We start from the raw sequence: 24,047 nt of genomic DNA, 5'->3' as shown, positions 1-24,047 counted from the left end.
GTTACACCCCTAATGTATATATATATATATATATTGAAAATCAATGTCATGGTTTTAATTTATTTATTTACTTTTGTCTTTTTTTGATTCATTTTTCTGGCCACTGATTTTTTTCTGTCTTTTAAACGAAGGGTACGTAAACTTTCAAGCACAACTGTAAATACACCTCAAGTGAAATATGGCACCAAAGCAATTGGCAAAGTCTAATACAGGAATTTTCATATAAACTATAGACTCAATACATGTTTTAAAAATGTATGCTTTTATATATAATACACACTAACCCATACCCAGCCCAAGTTGAACCCCAGAAACAGCTTCTAGTCGACTTCTATACTGCAGCATTCATTACCCCTCACATATAGTGCAACAGTTTCACATCTTTGATAAAAAACCAATTGCACAAAATTGCTAAAAAAGCATTTTTCATAGACTTTCATACCTGAGCTGACTTTAAATGTCTCTACAGCCAGCTCCAGATGTGGCACCAATTCACTGTAAACGAGTAAAATGATCTAGACTTTTAATCGCCTCTGTTCTGAGCTGTGGTGTATATTGAAACAATGAACCATGTCTGCCTATAAGGATCAATGCACTTTATCCAAAGAAATATCCCTGCAGTGCATGTATGCAGACATTATTACAGAGGCAAGCTCCGTTAAGGTTTGGCCAAAACAGGCAGTGGTAAAATTACATTCAATAAAGAGTGAACTGAGGAAAAAAAAAAAAAAAAAGCTGAGAAGTACATGACTGCAGAAAAATTGACTGCTCCACATGGCATCACAATCAAAATTGAATGGCAATGCAGCTTTAACCCAGAGTGTACTGCATTTGTTTGAATGGTGAAAAGGCAACCGGAGGAAAGTGTTCAGCTGACCACCAGGCACGGGGGGGGGGGGGGGGGGGGGGGGGGGGGGGGGGGGGGGGGGGGGGGGGGGGGGCTTTAGCGGTTCTCAGCATCCATTTTTTTCCCCTTTTTTCGGCCCCTCATTTCCTTTCCTTTAACAAAGCAAGTGCACCCTAAATAAAAAATCCTACACTGTGATCAGAATGGTGGCTTTCAATCATCGTGCAAAAAAAAAAAAAAAAAAATTGTGATTTTTTTTTTTTTTAACCATCATGACAGCAGTAGCGAGAAACTAATTCCTCACGAAGACATTAAAACAGATTCTGATTATCCTGGAACATATGTACAGTAAATTGAAAAATCTTTTGAAAAAACAGGAAACTTCAACATTCTTTTGCGAACATTGCTTCTGTATAAAGACTCCTATGACATTCAGAGTGAGTCTTCTCTTTAATTACTAACAACACTGGATTTTTGAAGTATGAATGTGAAGTATTAAACAGTGGCTTTCATTAAAGTAGATCACCACCTATACAACTGTAAAACTGTTGTTTTTTTTTTTTGTTTTTTTTTTTTTACATGACTGAAATACATCAAGTTATCAAAAACTGACTTTCTATCTAAAACATGGATTTGTTGCTACTCTAGTCAGCTCCACAGCTAACGTGGCTCAGCTAAAGCAGGGTTGTTTTTTTTTTACTTTTGTTTTTTTGTTCCCATCTCCAGTCTGTGGTCAAGTTAACTATTATTAAAGAAGACAATTTTAAACAACCTCCATGTTGATCCCTCCCTGGAGGGCTATGGCTTATGCTCTTACTGGGGCCAATTTGAAACGGGTAAGCTTCAGCCTTCTTGTCTGCTGTGCCTTTATTGCAACTCTCCCTTGGTCAGCCAGAAAAAGCCAGTGTATGCGTTTTTATATTCAGGCTCAGAGGGTTTGATATTTCAGATGTCACAGTCGACGGTGCTGAAGCCCGGAAGAGTAGCACGTCCCTTTTTTTGGAGGTCTCTCTCGGGCCCTGTGTTGATACGCTGGATCAGGATCTTCTCATAGAGGAGGGGGTGGTAGGCCCCCAGCGTGCAGGCGGCATCATAATATCGCTCGTGGTAGTGGCACAGGTCGGACTGCCTCATGGAGGGAATGTACTCGTACACGTGCACCTGCTCGCACAGCGACATCATCAGGAGAATGCCTGCAATGTTAACAGAAAAAAAGAGCACCGTTTAGTTTTGAAATTTATACCTTGTGGAGATTTTTCCTCACAGGGTTTCTGTCAAAACCCTTTTTTTTTTTTTTTTTTTTTTTTTTTTTTAAGGTTATCATTTGATTTTATTTTTAATGGACCCAGGTTGGTTGGAATGAAAAGTAAGTCCTAAACCTAAAGGCTGTGCTTCCTTTGGCAGCAACAAGTGTTTGCACTCACGCTCAACAGCTTTTATATAGCTGCAGAGAAATCTGGTAACACTTGTCTGCACAATTGTTTTTACTCTGCCCACATTGCAGGGTTTCTAGCCAGAAACCCAACAGGAAGAAAAAATTGAAGATCATTTTGTAACATTCCTGTAGAATTTTATTTTTGACTTAAACTGGGCCACTCCTAGACCTCAACCTTTCTTTTTTTTTTGTATATTTTTTCCTTTTTTTTTATATTATTTCCTAATTATTGAAAATGTCATCTAATTTAGATTCAACATTATTTTCACAGTGTCTGGTTTATTGGGTCAGTTTTTCTCTTTTTACTAGGTAAAAAGATGGAAGAATAATTTTTAGTGTTAAGTCAGGTCTTGCTTAACTGTTAAAATAAATTTTTTGATCCAAAATAATTAAGTCCGACAACATAGGAAAAAAATTAAAGCTAGGAGGTGGCAAATTGTTTTTATTTTCCAGATATTTAAGAGTGAATAAAAAAAATAAATAAATAAAAGAACTGCACCACTGGTGGGAATATGCTACAGAAACCTAATATTAAAAATAAGGACCAGAGAGCTACATTGCATTAATGAGCTTCTTTCCCAAGGGTATCAAGTTAAACCATCATCCACACCTGGAAGCTGCCAGGTATGAGCAAAGCTAAACTTCTGAGCAGCCTGAAATATCATATCTCAGAGCTCAGATCTGATGCATCATTGAAAAAACGTTAATCTTTTAAGATTCAAAAGCCTATTGTGTCAAAATCTGTTTTCGAGAAAACATACACTTCTGTTGTGCTAAAAAAGACAGGGTTGTCTTTCTTAAAAAAAGAAAAAAATAGGTAAATGAAAACAAGGAAGGCTGCAGGAGTTTGCCACCTCCTGTGCCCTGTAGGATATAATGTTGCTGTGATGTGAAACAAAACCAAGCGCTTTGAGCACAGATCTCTAGTGTTATTAAGCCATCCCTCATCTTTCTGCACCATCCTGCTGATTTCTGTTTGTCAATCATTCCCAGAGTTTGTTGGTATTATAGCTCTAAATGTCTTCATGTCGCTCCCCACCATCTGCTATTCTCTCCCATATTAACATTTTTAGGAAACTACTCTAAGGGGAGTAGGGCAAACAGTCTTCTTGAGTAGGTAACTTTTTTAAATAATCATTCCTTGCTGCAAAAGCCTTACATTACAAAAACAGGAGGGGGAAATGTACAGTATGTAATAAATATGACATTTTCTCCATAAATAAAATTCTACCAAAATAATTTTACAGCAAATATCAGATGGAAAGTTACACATATGTCAAGTGGAGAGAGACAGGAAATGCTTTACATGTTTACATAAATGTATTTAAAAGTAGGGGTGGGCATTTATCATATTATTGTGATTTATGTCCAGATACATTTTTAAATTCATCTTAACAATGATTAAATTCAACAATCTGTTTAATATCAAGTCAAATTAAACTGATACTAAAGTATATGATATCAATACCTTTAGTGATAAGAATCCCAGCTTTTTAAATTGATGTCATGAAGGAGCATATTATTAAAAAATGGGTTTTATGGGTTTCTGCGGCTATTAATGTCATGACATGGAGTCACAGCCAAACAGTTACCTAAAAAAAGATGGTAAAGATGTACGAGTTGTTTTTCAGAATCGCTTATCGTTATCACAATGGTACCACAAAAAAAAAATAAGACGCCCAGAATAGATGCATTTATAGCCTGACAGTTTTTTTCTGGGGACACTTTTCTCTTTAGAATATTTTTTTTTTTTATCCACAGATTTTCCATCTTGCTTATTTATGAAGAGGTAGAACATAAATAGATTTATTTATTAAGGCAGGATAACAGCAAAAAAACATGCATTTTAAATAATTGACAGGCTTCAGTCCAGTTTTTACAGTTCTACATCTTTTCCATCATAGTATTTTTTTTTTTACTCATTGTTATTTAATGGTGAAACTATTAATCGTGATTAATTGATTATTCAAATTGTTGTCAATTAGTTTAGTAATCGATTTAGCTGAAATAGCAACCCACTTAGAGCAATAATTATAACATACAAAAAAGATAGATAAACATTTTAAATTTAAGATAAAAAACCTGCAGTATTTTTCCATCAATATGCTCTATCAGGAATTTTTCAATTTGCATAGTTTTAACTTAATCTGGTTTAAATTCTGTATAAAATCTTTTATTATCAAATTATTAATTAAATTAATGGAAAAAAATAAAAGAAGACTCAACCACATAATTGTTATTTGCAGCCCTTTTCTCGTCGTCATTCCACTCTATAACATGAACCTTTATAAAATAGCTTTTGTGTTTGCAGTTTCTTGTGTCATTGTATTTACATTAGGTGGGAATTTCATGTAATACACCCCTTAGGAATAGATTTACAGAGAAAGGAATTGATTTTGACGTTGCTTTTTCATCTTTGAACTGCTTCATTAGGAAGGAAGGAAGGAAGGAAGGAAGGAAGGAAGGAAGGAAGGAAGGAAGGAAGGAAGGAAGGAAGGAAGGAAGGAAGGAAGGAAGGAAGGAAGGAAGGAAGGAAGCAGACAGACACAACTGTGTCCAATCTTAGGAAGAAGGGAGTTTTAATGAGTTTTTTCTCTCTCAGTTCTACAGGTGTTTCCTGATTCTGTTCCACTGCACTCACTGGTCGGCGGAAAATGGTAACACTTCAATGCCCTCCAAGACTACAGTAATCCCTTTGAATCGAAGAGTGTACAGCAACACCGTGGCACAGATCTCTACAGATGCTCTTAACTAGTGTTTCTCCAAGGATTTCTCCTTTCCTCAACATCATGACCGTGGCCTGACAGTCCCCATCAGCAACTTTCCTAAACTATTCCTGTTAATATGCCATCATGACGGCTTCCACAATTCCAAAATAAGACTTTCTGAGGAATTTCAGAGGTCGAATACATGGATTTTCTTCCTCTCTGCTCTGAGACGATGCTTGGTGATATTTTTTTTTTTTTTCCTGGCACACCGTCAGCCTTGTGCTTTATCCTAAACGTGTTGCACTGATTGAGGTCATGGCTTTGTGTGTGCAGCTTTGATTTTCTTCCATGGAAAATTGATCAAAGCCACCCATTTTCATGCTAATACAGAAAACAACATTCGGCTGATGTCTTTGGCAACTGGTGGAACCAAGACAAGTGGGCAATAACATGCAACATACGTCCCATCAACAGTTTGTTTTTCTGTGGATAAAAAAAAGAAAAAAAAAACACAAAACATGATAGCTGTTTACTGAGCTTTCTTTTTAAAGTGTGGTTCCTTGTTTTCATTTCTCATCCCACCTTATTTACTCCTCTCTTATCGAAGATTTTCCATTATTCAAATGAACTTTTTCCATTTTTCTGAAGGTGCAGATGGAGTAAACAAAATCAAATCCCATCTATGTTGGATGCAATGTTCACTTTGACTCAATCCCCCTTTAATTTACACATCATTTTCTACCTATGCGTTACCATTTCTCTCCAACCTGCTTTTCATACCAGTTAGCAAAATGTTTCCAACCCATGTAGGCTCTATGTGTGTATCGGAGCATAAATTGCATTTTTCACATAATTTCAATTTAAGAAAATAAAATATTAAATTGCAGACGCACTTAATTTTGGTCACGTTATATTTAACATGACTTAGAGAAAAAAAATGTTCTCATCTCACTCCAGCTCTTTTTAGGTAGTGGTGATGGTGGTTTAAGTGGGTTTCATACCCCAAAAAGGAAAGAGAAACAAACAGTGAACATGCAGGTGTGTGCATGCAAGCAGAAGTAAGCGCCTTTCCAAACAAAAGGTTAAAGTCTTGAAACAATGGGTGCTTAAAAAGCAAGCTTTCAAGGCAAGGAAAAAAAACAACTAAACCCTGGAGTGAAACATCTACGGGTTTGTGCTTAGTGCAAAGGAAAATTGAAATAAAATTGTAATCGCAATGTTGAAAATAATCGCAATTTAATCCACTCCTAATAATTAAAAGATATTTGAAAAGGACATAACTTAAGCTGTAGTTGAAAATGTTTTTAACGTTTAGTTTAAAGCTTTATAGCACAACCAGCGGGACCAGGTATATGACATTTGTTTTTGATAAACACAAGCTCTTGTCAATGGCCACCTCTGCAAGTTGGAACTAGGATGTTTTTTAATGAGGACAGAGAGAATGAAGCCTGAAAGGAAGCAGTTTCAAGAAGACTTAAGATTATAAAAGTCAATTAATTCAGTAGTATACAAAGATATATTTACAGGTTGTTTTTTCTGTCATATGATCAAATACATTTTAAACATCACATGAGCAGAGTTATAGCGTCTTTAAATTATTGTTTTATTTTTTTAAGAAAAAGAAAATCATAGAAATCATAGGTATCAGCCTTGATAGGTGATAGATGTAAATGACGGCATTCAGTATTTATGACTGTCACATTTTTCAAAATTTCAAACTGCTATAAAAGTCAACATGTTTACTTTGCAAGTTTTGCAAACACAAAATGAGACACTAACAAAAATACACAAAGAAAAATCTGCAAGCACAGAAAATAAGAAAGCAGGAAGGTGGAAATATGATACAAACACAAAAGCAGTTGAAAATACATAGATTAAAATACACAAACCACATAAGGAAAAAAAAATTGTCAAGTAGCAAAAACAACTGTGACTTTTCTGATCAGTTCTAACATAAAGGAACACCTGGAGTTACCTGAACTTCAAAGCTCTCGATTAGTTGCTGTAATCATTTAAACATGAAATTCTCCTTTGTAGAAAATGTCAAGCCATCAATTTTTGATTTTAGGATGAAACACATTTGAGTGATGCTGCAGAACAATGATCCAATTTTTTTAAATCGGGATCACAATGCAGAATTTCAAGTTTTCTTCCATTAAGAAAGTAGGCTGCAAACCTTTTGAAGCTTCAAAGAAATTAATAACTGAAGATAGCACAAAAATATCGAGAGTTATTGGTAAAGAAGCTCAAACTCTTTTACAATAGCAAGTACAACAAAAGGAAAAACGGGCTCCAGGACACCCCCTTGAGGTACACCGTAGCAAACTGGAAAAGTATTGAACCTGTTATTTGAAATGTTATAAAAAGATTCATGTGAATTAATTTATGTTGCTTACTTAAGAGAATGAAACGGGATTCATGACGGAGAGTGAAATATTGCGAGTCTATTTTTTTGGGCAATTATGCAAATATGTTGCTGTTCACAAAGTGCTGTCCGAGTATACTCAATGAATTTGGGGTGGAAGTTAAAGGTGCTCCCTCTACAGGGATAACTGCATCATTGAGAGGGTTGTCAAATAAAATATAAGGATTTGCTGGAATCGACTCTGCACCAGATCACTCAGCTCTTCTGGTGCAGTCTACAGTCTAAGAATCATAACAAAACATGGAGAGGCAGCATTCAGCTGTTATGCTACACTCATTTGGAACAAAATACCAAAGCTATTCAATAACTTAAATGCTGAATTATTCTAAATTAGGTTTTAAGACCAATTTGCTTAGACTTTCATTTGACTGATCTATTCAACCTTTTAACCAAATAATTATTTAGGTCTGTCATACCGTTTTTCTTGACATTTCTTTCTTATTTCGCTGCAATGTATTGTATGAACTTTCTTATATTCTTGTCATGTAAAAAAAAAACAAACCCTGAAATGTTGCTTGTTGCTGAATTACGGTGTATGAAAAACTTCCACATCAAGAGCCAATAAAAACCAACAAATCCTACATGTATTTCTCCGTTTAATCAGTATTCTCATCCTACTATTCCATCTTTCACTGAGCTCTTAAACATAACCCATCTCTCTTGTCATCTGTGTACACATTGCAAAGCTGTTTAAGTGCTGTAGAGTAATATTAAATAGCCTTTGTTTATTTAACCTTTATTATTAGGGGTGTGAAATGGCAAGAATTTGGGAGTATGTACATATACTGATACGATTTAATCCAATGCATCCCAATATATTAACAAAGACTATAGATTATATACATGATAGATTTTTATAATAATACAACTCTAGAAAATCTCACGAAATCTTGCTTTTCCTCTGCTACAGCTGCCAACTGGCTGCTGGAGGTTTAAGAGTTATAACAAGGTAAGAAAATTACACGGATGTTTTTCTATAAATACTTTTTACATTTAAGATCAAATTTGGCTGTATTTTGAATCAATACAAATATTGGCAAATGAATATCTCAATATTTAAAAAAAATCTATATTTTTAAGCTAGTGGACTTGAAAGTATTTTACACTACATTCAGTCACTCATCCATTCTTTCACTTACTGAGGGTGGTGAGCTAGAATGTAGCCATAGCTGCCCTGGGGCTCGCCAAATAAGGCAAAGCTGCTTGTTACGTGCCTGCCAGGCTGTTTGTTTCTCCTTCCCCTCCCCCTTTTTGTTTGTCTTCACAGGTAGTGTGGAAGTAATGAAAGCTGGCATCAATCTCCCCTGATTGGGCCATGGTTGACGAGGACCAATCAACATCTAGGGAGGCTGTATTTAAGAAGCCCAGCTGGGGAGCTGGGGTCTCTCTAGGGCTCTCGGCCTCTCTCTCCAACTGGCTCTGTTAAGCTGACACACGTCTTGTTTGTTTGAAGGTTTGTGGTGGGAGATTAGTGGGCGAGGTAAGTTTGGGGTACCCTGTACATTTCATCACGCAGGTGTTTTATGTTAGACACACTAGGTAAGCAGGTGGGTGCCACCCATGTAAAGTTTTGTTGGACTCCTTTGTTAGATTAGATAGGCAGGGTTTTTGTTTTCTATTTCTTTTCTGTAGAATAGATGGTAGTTAGGCCCTGTTTTGTTTTATTATTTTCTTTGATTTGGCGCCACCTAACCGTCCCTTTCTCCCCCACAGTGTGTACAAGCCTTCTGGGATTTTTGTTGTTAATAAATCCCTATGTCTTTTAAAACATTCACCTGGACTCTGTCAATTTTTGTGGTTGTCGCGTTACTCCCCTCCTCCTTACAAAAGGGGGGGCGGTAACAAGTGGGGGCTTGTCCGGGATAATTTTCCCTGAGCTGTAGACATCCACATTAATTTGAGAGATCCTTGTGTCTGTTCAGAAATGAGCTTCAGCTTAGAGGAGTTCGTACAGGCTCCTAGCCACGAACAGCTGGAACTGTGTCGTAAGGACGACTTGTTATGTTTGGCTGAGCATTTTGACATTTCAGTGAAAAAACATTTTTCAAAAGCTGAAATCAAAAACATTGTTGTTCAAAAACTGATTGAAATTAAAGTCCTAGCGGACTCGAGTAAAATGGATATAGATGTTTGTGATCATCCTTCTGTTGATCTAGGACTCCCTTCGTCAAAAGATGAAGGAGCTGCTGTAATGGCAACTCCCCCAAAGGGGTTGGCAGAGCCACAGGCGGCCCCTGCGACTTTACCACGGTTCAATCCGGTGTCACCAGAGCTCAGTGGCTCCAGTGGTAGTGTCAAACTCAAGGTTCGGCTGGCTCGCCTACAGCTGGAGGCACAGGAGAGGGAGTTGGTAAGAAAAGCTGAGTTTGATTTCAAACTTGAAATGCGCAGGTTGGAACTTGAAGCCGAAAAGGAGATTAAGCCAAAACAGCTGGAGGTAGAAGCTATGAGGCTTTCACGTAGCAACGCACCTCCTCGTTCATCTGTGTACTCTGATTCTCCACAGGTGGTGTCAGACAAAAACAAGTTTGATGTCAGCAAGAATATTGCTTTGGTACCTGTGTTTAGAGAGTCAGAAGTGGACTCGTACTTCAATGCATTTGAGAGGATTGCTATAGCACTAGAGTGGCCAAAGGAGATGTGGGCCGTGCTGTTGCAGTGTAAGCTCATAGGTAAAGCACAGGAGGTTGTTTCATCGCTGTCAACAGAGGATGGCATGGACTATGATGTACTGAAAAAGTCAGTCTTGCGTGCTTATGAACTTGTACCTGAAGCTTACAGGCAAAAATTCAGGAACCACAAGAGGTCTGATGGCCAGACCTATGTGGAGTTTGCACGTGAGAAGGGACTACTTTTTGATAAATGGTGTGCTGCCAGTGAGGTTAAAGGTAACTTTGAATCCCTTCGCCAACTAATTTTGTTGGAAGACTTCAAGAACACATTGCCTGAGAGACTAGTAGTTTTCTTGAATGAGCAGAAGGTGGCCTCTTTGTCTAAAGCAGCAATTGTCGCTGATGAGTTTATGTTGACCCACAAGAATGTATTTGTGTCTGTACCTCGTGCAGATAAAGTTTTGAACATTCGTCAACAAAAACCTGACCCCACTCAGTCAGAAGCTAAGGCCAAGCAAACACCTGTTTCTCCACGTGAGGTAAGGGAGTGCTTTTACTGTCATAAAAAAGGCCATGTTATTGCTGACTGTCTGTCGTTAAAGAGCAAGGCAGACAAAAGGTGTTGGGTTGCTTAAAAATGTGTTGCACTCCAGCAATCAGACTGTTAAAAATGAGAATGAACTAGATCCCTGTTTCATACCCTTTGTTACCCAGGGTCTTGTTTCTTTAACAGGGGATCCAAAAGATGGCCGACAAGTCAAAATACTGAGGGACACAGGCGGTTCCCAAACAATCATTCGGGAGGGTATTTTGTCTTTGCCTGTCGGGTCATCTTGTCAGTCCAAAGTGGTTGTCCAAGGTATTGGAATGACTTTTGTATCAGCACCACTGCATAATATCCACCTTAACTCATCTCTTGTGAGTGGTTTTTGCAGGGTTGCTGTTCTTCCCACCTTGCCCATAAGGGGGATTGATCTCATTCTGGGGAATGACTTGGCTGGTGGAAAGGTATTGCCTGTCCCTGAGGTGTTGGACACACCTGACGTAAGCGTGACTTTTGAACCAAAGTCTGACATTTTCCCTGCTTGTGTGGTTACGCGGGCCCAGGCGAAGAAATACAGTCTTGATTTGTCTGACTCTTTTCTTGCTACAGAGCAGACTCCAACTGCCGGATCAGAGACTGAACTTAAAAAATCTGAAAATGTAGTTCCCCTTCCAGGTCCAGAGATGATGCAATTACCAGCTCCCAGAGAGGAATTCATCACTGCACAAAAACAGGACATGACTCTGTTGAAATGTTGTTCTTCTGTTCTTACCCAGGAGGAAGCCCAGGGGAAGAAGGTGGCATATATGCTTCTTGATGGTCTTCTGTTGCGACGCTGGGCTGGTGAAAACCTGGAAGACTGGAGTGCCATTTATCAGGTGGTTGTACCAACAAGGTACCGCAGTCAAGTGCTAGCATTAGCACACAATCACCCACTGTCAGGACATCTTGGTATAAATAAAACTTATAACAAAATTCTCAAACACTTCTTTTGGCCAGGTTTGAAATCTGATGTTTCACTTTATTGTCGTACCTGCCATGTTTGCCAAGTTGCAGGAAAGCCAAACCAGGTTATACCTCCTGCTCACTTGTTCCCAATTCCAGTCATGGGTGAACCATTTGAAAGGGTGATTGTAGACTGTGTAGGGCCTTTGCCGAAGTCAAGAAGTGGAAACCAGTTCATCTTGACAATGATGTGTGCTTCCACCAGGTTTCCTGAGGCTGTGCCCCTACGGAGGATTACAGCTCCCATGGTCACGAAAGCTCTGGTAAAGTTTTTTTCATTATTCGGGCTTCCCAAGGTTGTCCAAACTGACCAGGGTACAAACTTTAAGTCTAGAACCTTTGCCCAGGCACTAAAACAGTTGGGTGTGGAGCATGTCACCTCAAGCGCTTACCACCCTGAAAGCCAAGGTGCACTTGAAAGGTTTCACCAGACATTGAAGGCAATGCTGAGGAAATACTGTATGGATACAGAGAGGGACTGGGATGAAGGTATCCCATATCTGCTGTTTGCTGTGTGTGGAACAATGCAAGACACTTTAGGTTGTAGTCCTGCTGAACTTGTGTTTGGACATGAGGTTAGGGGACCTCTAAATGTCCTTAAAGACAAACTAACCTCACCCTCTCACTCTGTAAAAAGTATTCCAGCATATGTGTCAAAGATGAGAGAGCGCCTTCAGGCAGCTTGTGCTCTTGCGCGGAATGCCTTGACTTCCAAGCAGGTCAAAATGAAGCAACATTATGACAGGAAAGCAGTTATTCGTGAGTTTCACCCCGGTGATAAAGTTTTGATCTTGCTACCCATTCCTGGTTCTTCTTTGGAAACAATGTTCTCTGGACCATATGTGGTAGAAAAGAAACTTAGTGAAACCAACTACATTATTCAAACTCCTGATCGCCGTCGCAAGACCAGGCTTTGTCATGTCAACATGATGAAACTGTATCATTCCAGGGGGACTGACCATCCAACCCAGAGGCAGGTTGAAGATGTTGCCCCTGTAACCTGTGTTTCAAAGTTAGCTGAGGATATGGTAACACGCAAAGAACCACCACAAGTTGCAAGGCTTAGTAACAGTGAAATACTGGCTAGCCTGCCTGACTATCTGTCACATTTATCCGATGACAAAGTGGAGGACATCACAAAACTCATATCAGACTTCAAATGTCTGTTTGGGGATGTTCCTACCAAGACTAATGTGGTGTCTCATGACATTGTTCTTGCCAATCCTAAGCCTATAAAGCAGAGGGCATACCGTGTCAATCCCACTAAAAGGGAGGTCATGAAGAAGGAAGTGGAGTACCTTGTTAAAAATGGACTTGCCATTCAGAGTTGAAGCCCATGGAGTTCTCCATGTCTGTTAGACATGAAGGCTGATGGAAGTCCAAGGTTCTGCACAGACTTTCGTAAGGTGAATGCTGTAACAGTCCTTGATGCACACCCGTTGCCCCTCATTGAAGACTGTATTGATGAGATAGGACCAGCAAAGTTTGTCACTAAACTTGACATGCTAAAAGGGTATTGGCAGGTACCTCTAACACAACAGGCCTCTGACATCTCAGCTTTTGTTACGCTGGATTGTTTTCTCCAGTACACTGTGATGCCTTTCGGGCTATGTAATGCTCCGGCTACGTTCCAAAGGCTTGTAAATAAAGTACTGGGAGATGTGCCAAATTGCCGAGTATATCTAGACGACATTGTGGTATACTCAAATGACTGGTCTAACCATCTTGCGGTTTTGCGTGAGGTTTTCAAACGTCTTTCGGCTGCCTCATTGACCCTCAATCTGTCAAAGTGTGAGTTTGGTAAAGGTACCATTCTCTATCTTGGCCAACAGGTTGGAGGAGGAAAAGTGTGTCCTGTGGATGCAAAAGTTAAAGTCATTTCTGACTTTCCAGTTCCTTCAAGCAGAAGGGAACTCCGTCGATTCTTGGGAATGGCAGGATTCTACCGTCGTTTTTGCAAAAACTTTTCTATGGTAGCTGCTCCTTTGACTACCTTGACCAGCCCATCTAAACCCTTTACTTGGTCTGATGAATGTCAGCATGCTTTTGAACATCTAAAAGGATTGCTCTCATGTTCTCCTGTTCTTTCTGCCCCAGATTTCAGTCTGCCATTTAAACTGGACATAGATGCCAGTGCTGTTGGGGTAGGAGCTGTCCTTCTACAGGATGATAAAGATGGCATAGAGCATCCTGTGAGCTACTTCTCAAGGAAGTTTAATCCTCATCAAAGTAGATATTCTACCATTGAGAAGGAAGCGCTTGCTCTACTCTTGGCATTACAACATTTTGAAGCTTATCTTGGCTTGAGTGTGGAACCCATCACTGTCTTCACAGACCATAACCCACTTGTCTTTCTTTCCAGGATGTACAATCAAAATCAAAGACTTATGCGGTGGGCTTTGATCATGCAGGAATACAACCTCAAGATCTGTCATAAAAAGGGATCAGAGAATGTGTTGGCAGATGCTTTATCACGTGCATTTTGACTGGTTTACTTTGAGTATTCCAAACATTTTGTTTGGACTTGTAAGGGTGGGGGTGTTACATGCCTGCCAGGCTTTGTTTCTCCTTCCCCTCCCCCTTTTTGTTTGTCTTCACAGGTAGTGTGGAAGTAATGAAAGCTGGCATCAATCTCCCCTGATTGGGCCATGGTTGACGAGGACCAATCAACATCTAGGGAGGCTGTATTTAAGAAGCCCAGCTGGGGAGCTGGGGTCTCTCTAGGGCTCTCGGCCTCTCTCTCCAACTGGCTCTGTTAAGCTGACACACGTCTTGTTTGTTTGAAGGTTTGTGGTGGGAGATTAGTGGGCGAGGTAAGTTTGGGGTACCCTGTACATTCCATCACGCAGGTGTTTTATGTTAGACACACTAGGTAAGCAGGTGGGTGCCACCCATGTAAAGTTTTGTTGGACTCCTTTGTTAGATTAGATAGGCAGGGTTTTTGTTTTCTATTTCTTTTCTGTAGAATAGATGGTAGTTAGGCCCTGTTTTGTTTTATTATTTTATTATTTTCTTTGATTTGGCACCACCTAACCGTCCCTTTCTCCCCCACAGTGTGTACAAGCCTTCTGGGATTTTTGTTGTTAATAAATCCCTATGTCATTTAAAACATTCACCTGGACTCTGTCAATTTTTGTGGTTGTCGCGTTACTCCCCTCCTCCTTACAAAAGGGGGGGCGGTAACACTGCTGTATACAGGTGCAACCAGGCCCACCATCACTAGGAAATGCAGGCAAAGTGTCTTGCACAACGGCAGATGGGTGGAGTTGTAGTTGGAACCAGTAACCCTTTAATTGCAGGATAAATTTCTGGGTGAATAGTTTTCAAATTGCCAATCATTTGAAAACTATTCTTGCAGACTCCTAGTTTGAATAAAACTGCGTTCTCTGAAACACGCAATGCCCTAGACTTAAAACACAAAATATTGGTTTGTGTTTCTTTTAGTGAAAAATTCCCCCCCCCCCCAATAGGACATAGAATTAGGGCCAGGGTAGATATGTATATTGTTTAAATTCTAGAATAAAGTTGTAATATCATAAGAATAAAGTAATAGAATTACGAGAATAAAGTGATAAAATTACGAGAATAAAGTCAGAATGAGAATAAAGTCATAAAATTACTAGAATAAAGTGATAAAATTACGAGAATAAAGGCGTAACGAGAATTAAGTATAAAATTACGGGAATAAAGTCATAACATTACAGGAATAAAGTCAAAATATTACGAGAATAAAGTTGCATTTTATGACAACAATTAAGAAAAGCACTTTCTTCTCTAAAATGAGGAATGTCGAGGATCATGTGAAGTTATACTTTGGCACCGGTTTGACAAATAAGGAAATCTTTCAGCACACCAGCATCAAAATTCAATATGTCAAAGTGGACTCAGGTTGCTGTTTAGTGGTGCTGGTCAGCAGTCACATGCTGGTCGGAGCTCAAAGCTTTCTTTCTGAACTGGGTTGTGTTTGGATGATTTCATTCTTGTAATTTTTCAACTTTATCCTCATAATTTTATGACTTTATCCTCGTAAATGTACGACTTTGATCTCATAATGCTACAATTTTATTCTAGTAATATTGCAACTTTATTCTGATAATGTTATGACTTTATTCTCGTTTTTGAAAAAAAATTCTCTAGACAGGCCCTAATACTCTGTCGTACCCCAAAAACCAAAATATTGAGGATATTTTTTGTTGCCTTTCAGTTTATTATTCTGTCTTTGTAAAAGTAGTAGTTTAGTTTTAAATTTTGCGAGGGTGCAGTCATTTAAAATAAAAATTCAGATAAACTTTCTCCAGCCTTTTTGTTGCTTTCACTTTACATAGAGCATAGAGGTCACTAAAAAACATGTTCCACTGTCTTTTATCTCGTAAATGACTAAAACCTAACAAATTTAGACTGCATTTTTTCCTTTGTCTCGTCTTCAAATATTATTCTTCCTATAGAATGGCCTAGACTGTATGAATCACTAATGCTTTACATTAAAGTTCATGTTTAACAGATTTAAATATTTCAAAATAAAAAGCACTTCTCTACCGACACGCAGCCCTAGGAGGAAAGCTGCGCTGCTCCACGGTGAAAAACACAAGACCAAACGAGGAGCTAAATGTGATATCTGTGGGGGAGTTCGAAATATCTTATGCTGTGATGCAGCACACTTAAGGAGCGATTAAGGTGGTTGTGCAAGCTTCCTACACATGTGTTTCTGTTGTATCTTGACCTTGTTTACACATTTCTCCAGAAGAAAGAAGATCCAGCCACTGACTCAGAAGAGACTAACAGAGCCAAACATTTAGAAGGAAGTCTGAAAAAACAATGATTGCAGCTTTGGTAACAAAAAACAAACAAAACAAAAAGCCAAATGTGTATTCTGACAATCTGAAAAGAGTTGTACTTTACTGTTCACATTTTTTTTGTTCTAATAAACTTTCCTGCCATGCAAAAAGACAAATCTAATGTTACCTTTTTTTTTTAAACATTGCAATTTTTTTTTGCAATTAAAGTATAGGAGCAGAACAACATGTGAGAACAACACAATGTCAGTTTTCTAGACGCCACAATTCTAGAAATACTGCATGCTTAAACCGCTACATTACAAACTGATATATTGATCTGCATTTCTCAGCACAAAAATAGATAATACCTGCATGTTGAAACATTCATGTAAGGTTTTTGGGATAAGGTTTGGGCTTAACATTCACCCAGATCAGGGAAAACCGTAAAAACAAAATAACTGTTTTCCTATATGGTGGAAAGCAGTGTGATGTCCTGGAAGCCTCATAACATGAAACCTTGTTAAATAAGTTGCTGAATGACATTTACATTAACTTTATCCTCAAAAGTATTTCTTTAAAGTTCTGAATTATTCAGTTCAGGTGCTGCAGTCTCTGTGGGGCTAAATGTATTTAGAAATCCATCACCTAGGCCTGCAGACTTCTGCAAACATCAGTGAAAGCATTATGCACTCTTAGGAGCATGGTGAAATCCAGTGTGGCATTATGATAAAATGACACCAGTGCAAGAAGTTTGGCCATTGAATTTTTATTCATAACAGATATTCCACAGTAAAATGAGAATGACACTATGTTAAATGGCAGTAACTAAGTTGTAGAGTAGAAAAATCACAGACCAGGGGTATCAGCTATTAATATTTTGTAAAGGTGTAAATCACCTGCCTTATCATTATATAATGTCATATCGATTCGTGTAGATGACGATGTTTAATAAAGTCTATCAGGACAAAATTTCCATTCAATGCCCGTCACAGACTTTTGAAATTGTCTGAGCATTTTTATTCTAAGCCCTTATAGGATTCAAGCTTTTTTTTTAAATTAAAAAAAATCTTCTGATGTTTTCAGTTTGCATCTATATAATTGGATCAATAATAATTAAATAGATGGGGATCGATGTTTTGTTTTATAACTATGGCAACTTTCTTGCAGACTCCCAAACTTAACATTGTCTTCAGATTAGATCAAAAACAGTATTTAAAGAGCTTCATGGAATAGGTTTCTATAGACAAGGTGCTGAATTCAGCTTAAGCAATGCGAAGCACTAGATGATTTAAACGCTCGTTAAGAGATGGATGAGCAATTTTGAAGTGGAGGAAATGGACTGGGCTTTACAGAGTCGCGAACTATGGTTAAACTTACCATGAACACATTTATAATACTAGTGGGGTGGAGTGGATGCAAAGGAGATGCAAATGTTAAATGACATATTAAAGTATTTCAATAAACACTTGGATGGCATTATTGTTCTTGTGCAAGTAAATGGAAAAGTGACCAAATACTTTTGGATATTCAGTACATGTTGAGAGTTCTCTTATATGAATTCGAGCCACTAAAAAAACATTTCCACAACTATTTATTTTTTAAAATCATTTTTGTGCTTTTAAAAGATTGGTCCTTGTAATCATTAAAAATGAATGGGCCTATCTTTTCCCAAAAAAGTTAAAAAACAATCATCTGGACTTCGTTTCACAGTTTAAAGACGTTTTGCTTCACCTCAAGGAAGCTTTTTCAGTTCAAAATGTCAGAATTAGCGTTGAGTTTGAGGCTTTATAGAGTGGAGCAAAACAAAGCCTTGGTTTGGCTTAGAAAACATGCAAATTTAACCTGAAGAACGGGTCCGCCCCTTAGGAATGGGGAGTCACTTGGGTTCTTTGTTAGCCTGAAATACCTGATACCCGTCTATGCCTCTGAAAGGGGCTTTAGGAGGGAATTTTTGGTCTGGCTGAACAGGTGGGGTGTTTTGGTCCTCTGTTTTTGGGGGTGGGGGTTCTGGCCAAGGTCCAGCAGAGCTCACTGCAAGACTGCAGAAGTGGTAAAGGATGCTGCATTTATATTTAGCAAGGCGTGCATGTACTCACCTATGAAGCCAGATGAAGGGGGATTGGGCTGGATATTCTCCTGAGTGTTGCTTTGAATCAAATCCCACAGTCTCCACACGTAGCTTGGGTGAAGGATGTAAAAGAGCTGGTCAGGATGAGCCTTACGGTGATCTACATATGGACCAAACAGGTTGTAGTCTGGACTGGCATACCACTGAAAAAACAACCCCAAAAATAATAACAACTTAGTTGGAGCGATAAAGAAAATATTTAAAGAGTTATTAGGCAGTTTTCTAATGATACTGCCACCTGTGGCTAAAACACAGAATTGCAGCACTCTTCTGCTCTGCTTGTTATAGCTTGTGCTCATACTTCACAGGTTTTTTTAAATTACCTTAATCATCTTATGTGGAGTTACCACTGGTATCCGAGTTGAGCTCTTTGCCATTTGCTTCTAAATAACAACAAAACTCATCTTGAATATCACACTTTTATGTTCGGACCCGAACTACACGTATCTATAAGCTACAGGCTAATAGATGCATCGGGGCTAAACTACTGAGGTGTCAGTCTGCTCATTAAATTATATTTTATTCCTAAAAAGGCTATTTTAGAAATATTTTTCAGTAAAAGCAAAATGTCTCTAAAGAAAAACAAAACTGCTCCAGGTTTTAATAGCTACTATAAAAAGAATTTCATACTTGTTTTAGTATTAGCGCTTTAAGAATAAAATCACCATGGAAACTATAGTATAGCTGATTACTGACTATAAGTTCCATCTTTATTATGGTCCTTGAACTGCATCATTTGGTGCTTCTAGTAAAGCAGAGGGAAGAAAATTAAAGCGGTTTGTATTAAAATCACAAACGAGCACAGATAATGCAGCTACATTTGGTACCTTTTTATTGCACAGGCACTCTTTCATCATGAGGTTTAGTGCATCCTACATATTGGGAACTACATAAGTTCTCTAAATCCAGACGTTACAAGCTGCCAAATAATAACATCTTAATTATCGATTTAACTAATTAAAAACTAATCAGATTTCTCTGACTACCTTTATGATATACAAGACATTATCTCTGAAGAGGTTAGCTGGACATCTAATTGTTTTCAGCAGCTTCAGTACAGCAGATGAACTGAGTCAATGTTTCCTCTAGTAAAAGCCATATAAACATTCAAAGCTAATTAAACATCTTATAATTTCTGTTTGAGTTTAGGTTGCAGATTGTTGTTTCTGGAAATTATTTAGTTAAGGACAGTTGCTAAAAAAATAGTATGTACAGCTTGTAAAAACAAAAAGATGCTTAGACTGATATAAGCATTATAATACAATTCTGACAGAAATTACACAGCAACTAATTTAATTTTCAGTCTTCTAGTGGAAAAAAAAAATATTTTGAACAAATCTCTAAGTAAGACTATATAATCTCTAACCGCTCAAAAGAACACTACACCATTTCTTTTATCTTGACAATGAAATGGCACTTCTGCTTTATCTTCAGGCCCAATGTTTCATTCATATTTCCACTGGAGCCAAAACAACACAAGGTTGTGAATATTAATTTTCATCTGAAGATGTGGTTCTTCAGTGGTCACTTCACTCTAAGGACACAAGGCTGAGAATCAATTTTGACATATTGAGGTCACATTTGTGTCTGCGTTATATTCAATTCTTATTTATCCGTTTTTCCTGTGTTAGTGTGTAATGTTTAATTAATGCGCAGATATGTTTGTTTACCTTGGAGATTAATATTATACAAATTTTAAAAGAGAGAGACTTAAAACAGAAACTCTCAGTTAAAATTAAGATACAATGCTGCTTCCATGCGAATTGGATGAGGAAGAACTAGAACCATCCCTTCTAGAAAACCTGGAGTAACTCACTGCAGCTTTTTTAATAGGTTGTTCCAAATCATGCCAAATCATGCGCTTAAACAATAGTCCCGCATATGTGCGGGTATAAAGTTTATTTCATTTTCATTATACAACAAAACACTCCAGATCTAATCATGTCCATAAAGATGTTTTTAGCATAACATACCAGTAAACGTGAACTTCAGACGTATTTACATACATATATAGGTAAAATAAAGAAAGCTGTATTATTATCTTAGAATTGTTTTTATATGGTTGACATGTCTGTTTGTCTCAAATTGACAAATTTAATTAAGTCAACAAAGAAAATAAAAAGTACTTAAAAGGGACAAATGTATGAGTTTTGTAGCCTTTAATTAGTAAAAATCGAGTATTGTTTTTATAAATACAGGTTCTTCCGCTTTTAATTTTGAATAAAAGCGTTCTAGTAAAGCTTAAAGTTAGAGTAGCTCAGGTTATCCAGAACTATCTCCATGGTTATGCTGCTATAGGCTTAGACTGCTGGAGGACATAGGGACCCCTTTTTCATCATTCTGCTTCATTATATCTCTTTTCTCACATTCTGCAGAATATGTTCAATCACTAACATCACGCTCTCTTTGCTTTTTCTCACATTAGCTTCACCTACTCTGTTCCTGTTTGGCTGTGACTCTCCTGGAGGGAAATATCAGCTGTGCTGCTGCCATCAACGACATAGTGTAGTCCTGTTTCTCAGACTGTGACTAACTGTGTGTGCACTCCTTAATCCTCTGACATGGGAGTTGGCTTGAAGCTCATCTGCTTGGTTGCACATTTCCAGGACGGGAACACCTGTGGAGCTGGTTGACAGTTACCTATTGATATCTCAGTTTCTTTCTGTAGGTCTGCTTGTCTCTGCTTGAATACCAGTTGGCCTCGGCAGATGGCCGCTCACACTGAGCCTCGTTCTGCTGGAGGTTTCTTCCAGTTAAAAGGGAGTTTTCCTCTCCACTTTTGCTACAAGCAAACTTAGTGTGAGGGATTACCTTCTAGTCATTGAGTCGATGCAATCAGCTTGTTTTCCTTAGATAGAAAACTTCTGGATGAATTGTCTCTATAAAGTGTCTTGGGATGACGTGTTGTGAATTGGTGCTATATAAATAAACTGAATTGAAAAGTAGCTTTGAATTAAGAAGTCAAAAATACATATGTCCACACAACGGAGGGTGACATATTGGTCTTGTCACCATGTGACTACAATTGCCAAAACAGGACAAGCGTTTCTCGTCTTTGTGACGAAACAGGATCAAATGAGAGTCCATATTGGCATAGATTTTACATGGTGGGAGACAATTCATAAAGGAGTAGGTTCAAAACAGATGCAGCAATTGCAACCTTTCTGCTGGACAGGTAAGGTGGATTGTAATTGATTTAGCTCACCATTGGATGGTGCGCCACTGTAAAAATCTTAGACACAGGCTTCAAATTAGAAAAGATCATCACAATCGTTTTTTACTCTAGCCTTGGTTTTAACTGCATAAGAAATCCATATTACACATAGAGCGGCCTTTATAAGATGCAGTGGGAGTTGACTGGATTGAAGAAACTAGAGATGCATCCATCAAGCTCTGAACTGCTGACACACATTTCAGCTAATAATGGTAAAACTTCATCTATTTAAACAATAAACAAAACACTTTTCTCTACCTTGCTGAGAACATAATGATAAAACAAGACCTCCACAAACCAAGCCCTAATTAGTGAAATTGTTTCGGAAATCAATCACGCAACAACACTGATTAATTGGTGCATTTGGATTATTATTTTATGTTGATTTATTTTCGTGTTCAGACTTGTTCAGACTGCATATTGAACATTTTTGCATCTGTATTTTGCATTTGCAGAATTAATAACTGCAATTTTTTTCCTTAATGTTACACTTTTTTCTCAAAGGGTTGTACATAATCCATGACCGTTTCGGAAGTCCGCCCTAAACCCTAAATTACTCAATCCTTATATGGAACGGGGACAACATAGTGGACTCAGTTAATTGACCATTCGGACAGATGATCACTACTTTTCTCTCCCTGTTGGTCACGTATCTCCCCTCCCTACACGGCCTAACCCTATGTGCTTTTTTGCCGCCAAAACAAATCCCATGATTCTTTGTGAGAAGAGCTCTTGCAAAGCATTCTGGGATATATCTGCTCACCTAGTGGATGCACACCACTTTTCAAGCTGCATTGGGGACATTTTTAGCCTACTATTTTTTCATCACTAGACATTCAGAGACTCATAAAATGGCATGACCACTGTTTAGCGGTTTATATAGTTGTTAGGGCGGAAGTTCGGACACAGCCCAACTCTGTTTGTCATGAGGCCCGTGGGGCAGTTCTTAGTTCAAATATAAAGAACATTTTTAACATAAAAAAAAAAAAACGCACAGCGACCTAGAGGTGTAATGCCCAAGGATGGATTGGTTCTTCGTGTGAGATACGCTTAAAGGCTGCATGAATTTAATGTTTATATTTCGTCTTGTATTGCTACCCTTAAACACACTGGTATAGAAACATTAAGTTATAATGAGTATTGTATTTTATATTGCCACAGAAATATACCACCTGTATGTAGTGATTAATTAATATTTAATAGAGTTGCTTAATAAGCTGTTTTTCATTGAGCAGAGATAAAAAAAAACATAGAAAAATATTTTTATTATTCTATATACCTGTAATATGACCTATATTATTATATGACCCAGAATGCTGCTGCCCACATCTTCACTAAAATTAGGGAAGTGGTGCACATACTTTAAAACACTTCATTTCCAGAAAGAATAGCTGTCCTAACCTGAGTGGCAAGCAGGAGTGGTTCTACCTGTGATACCTACCTTACAAGTTTCAGTTTCAAAACAGGTCATTTCAATCAGGTAACTAAACTCAGAATCTAATCAACACATAAGATTTAGATTTAAGATATACATATAGACGTATGATGTAGATGTCAGATATAGATTTAGATATACATTTAAGATTAGAAGGATATTATAGAAAGAAGTACTAAAGAAATTAAGAAATATCGATATATTTAGATATAGATTTAACATTTAGTTTTCGAGTTTGGCATTAAATGTCAGAGAAAACGTTCTACATATAAAAAAGTGTGGTAAATAGCAGAAATTTGAAAATAATTTTCTTTTTAAATTGCTTAAAGTTCCACAACAACAAAAACAAAAAAAAACAGGAACCAGAACAAAAAACATAAAGTTCTCCAACAGGAGAAGAAAAAAAGACCTATAATTTCATGTACATCACTAATACTCAATAGAGGTTTTCATGATAGTGATCTAATGTCCTTGGGGAAAAACAAGGAAGCCGCTGTAAATGAGATGCTGCAAAGGAGAAATATAAACTTTCAATAGAGGCAAACTCAAATGATTTGACCATGAAGCACAAGCTAAAAGGATTGAAAATACTGGAACAAGAATATACGTAACAAATGAACAAGAACGGAAAGGCAACATAATGGCTTTTAAAGGTGCAGGAAACTAAACTGAAGAACCATTTTTTATTTTTATAACTTCAGACTTTAATTATTGTCACCACTTGACAACAGTATAGAACGCAACTCTGAGGGGATGAGGGTTAAAGGGCTCGCCAAGTATCGTACTCTTTACAAAAACCTCATCAGTCTTAGAAGCCTTTTAGCATGTCGAAGAGGAGGTGATATTTCATGAAGATGCCTCAGAACAACACTAAACACAGCTTGAAAAAAGTTAACTTATTTGCCTTTTTATTCAACTT

At 37.9% G+C, this 24,047-nt stretch overlaps 2 protein-coding genes across 3 annotated transcripts in view; one reads left to right on the top strand and one right to left on the bottom strand.

Moving 5' to 3' along the window:
• tmtops2b (teleost multiple tissue opsin 2b) overlaps positions 1–6,171 on the top strand; it is a 51,088-nt gene extending 44,917 nt beyond the window's left edge. Inside the window, exon 4 of one of the 2 annotated variants that reach the window (XM_038289627.1) lies at positions 4,885–6,171. In XM_038289627.1, coding sequence (XP_038145555.1) covers positions 4,885–5,037 — 153 coding nt within the window. In that variant the 3' untranslated portion in view covers positions 5,038–6,171. The remainder of the gene's footprint in view (positions 1–4,884) is intronic. The other variant, XM_038289628.1, reaches the window with a different exon arrangement.
• Positions 1,099–24,047, bottom strand: part of st6gal2a (ST6 beta-galactosamide alpha-2,6-sialyltranferase 2a) — a 96,108-nt gene continuing 73,159 nt past the window's right edge. Inside the window, exons 6-7 of the mRNA XM_038289626.1 lie at positions 18,448–18,622; positions 1,099–2,040 (exon numbers count right to left, since the gene is read on the bottom strand). Of these exons, the coding sequence (XP_038145554.1) occupies positions 1,793–2,040; positions 18,448–18,622 (423 nt within the window). The 3' untranslated portion in view covers positions 1,099–1,792. The remainder of the gene's footprint in view (positions 2,041–18,447; positions 18,623–24,047) is intronic.

This window comes from Cyprinodon tularosa, unplaced genomic scaffold (assembly GCF_016077235.1).
Source record: "Cyprinodon tularosa strain WSP-4 unplaced genomic scaffold, ASM1607723v1 ctg270, whole genome shotgun sequence".
In the NCBI taxonomy this organism is placed as follows: Eukaryota; Metazoa; Chordata; class Actinopteri; order Cyprinodontiformes; family Cyprinodontidae; genus Cyprinodon; species Cyprinodon tularosa.
This window is presented reverse-complemented; position numbering and strand designations above follow the sequence as displayed.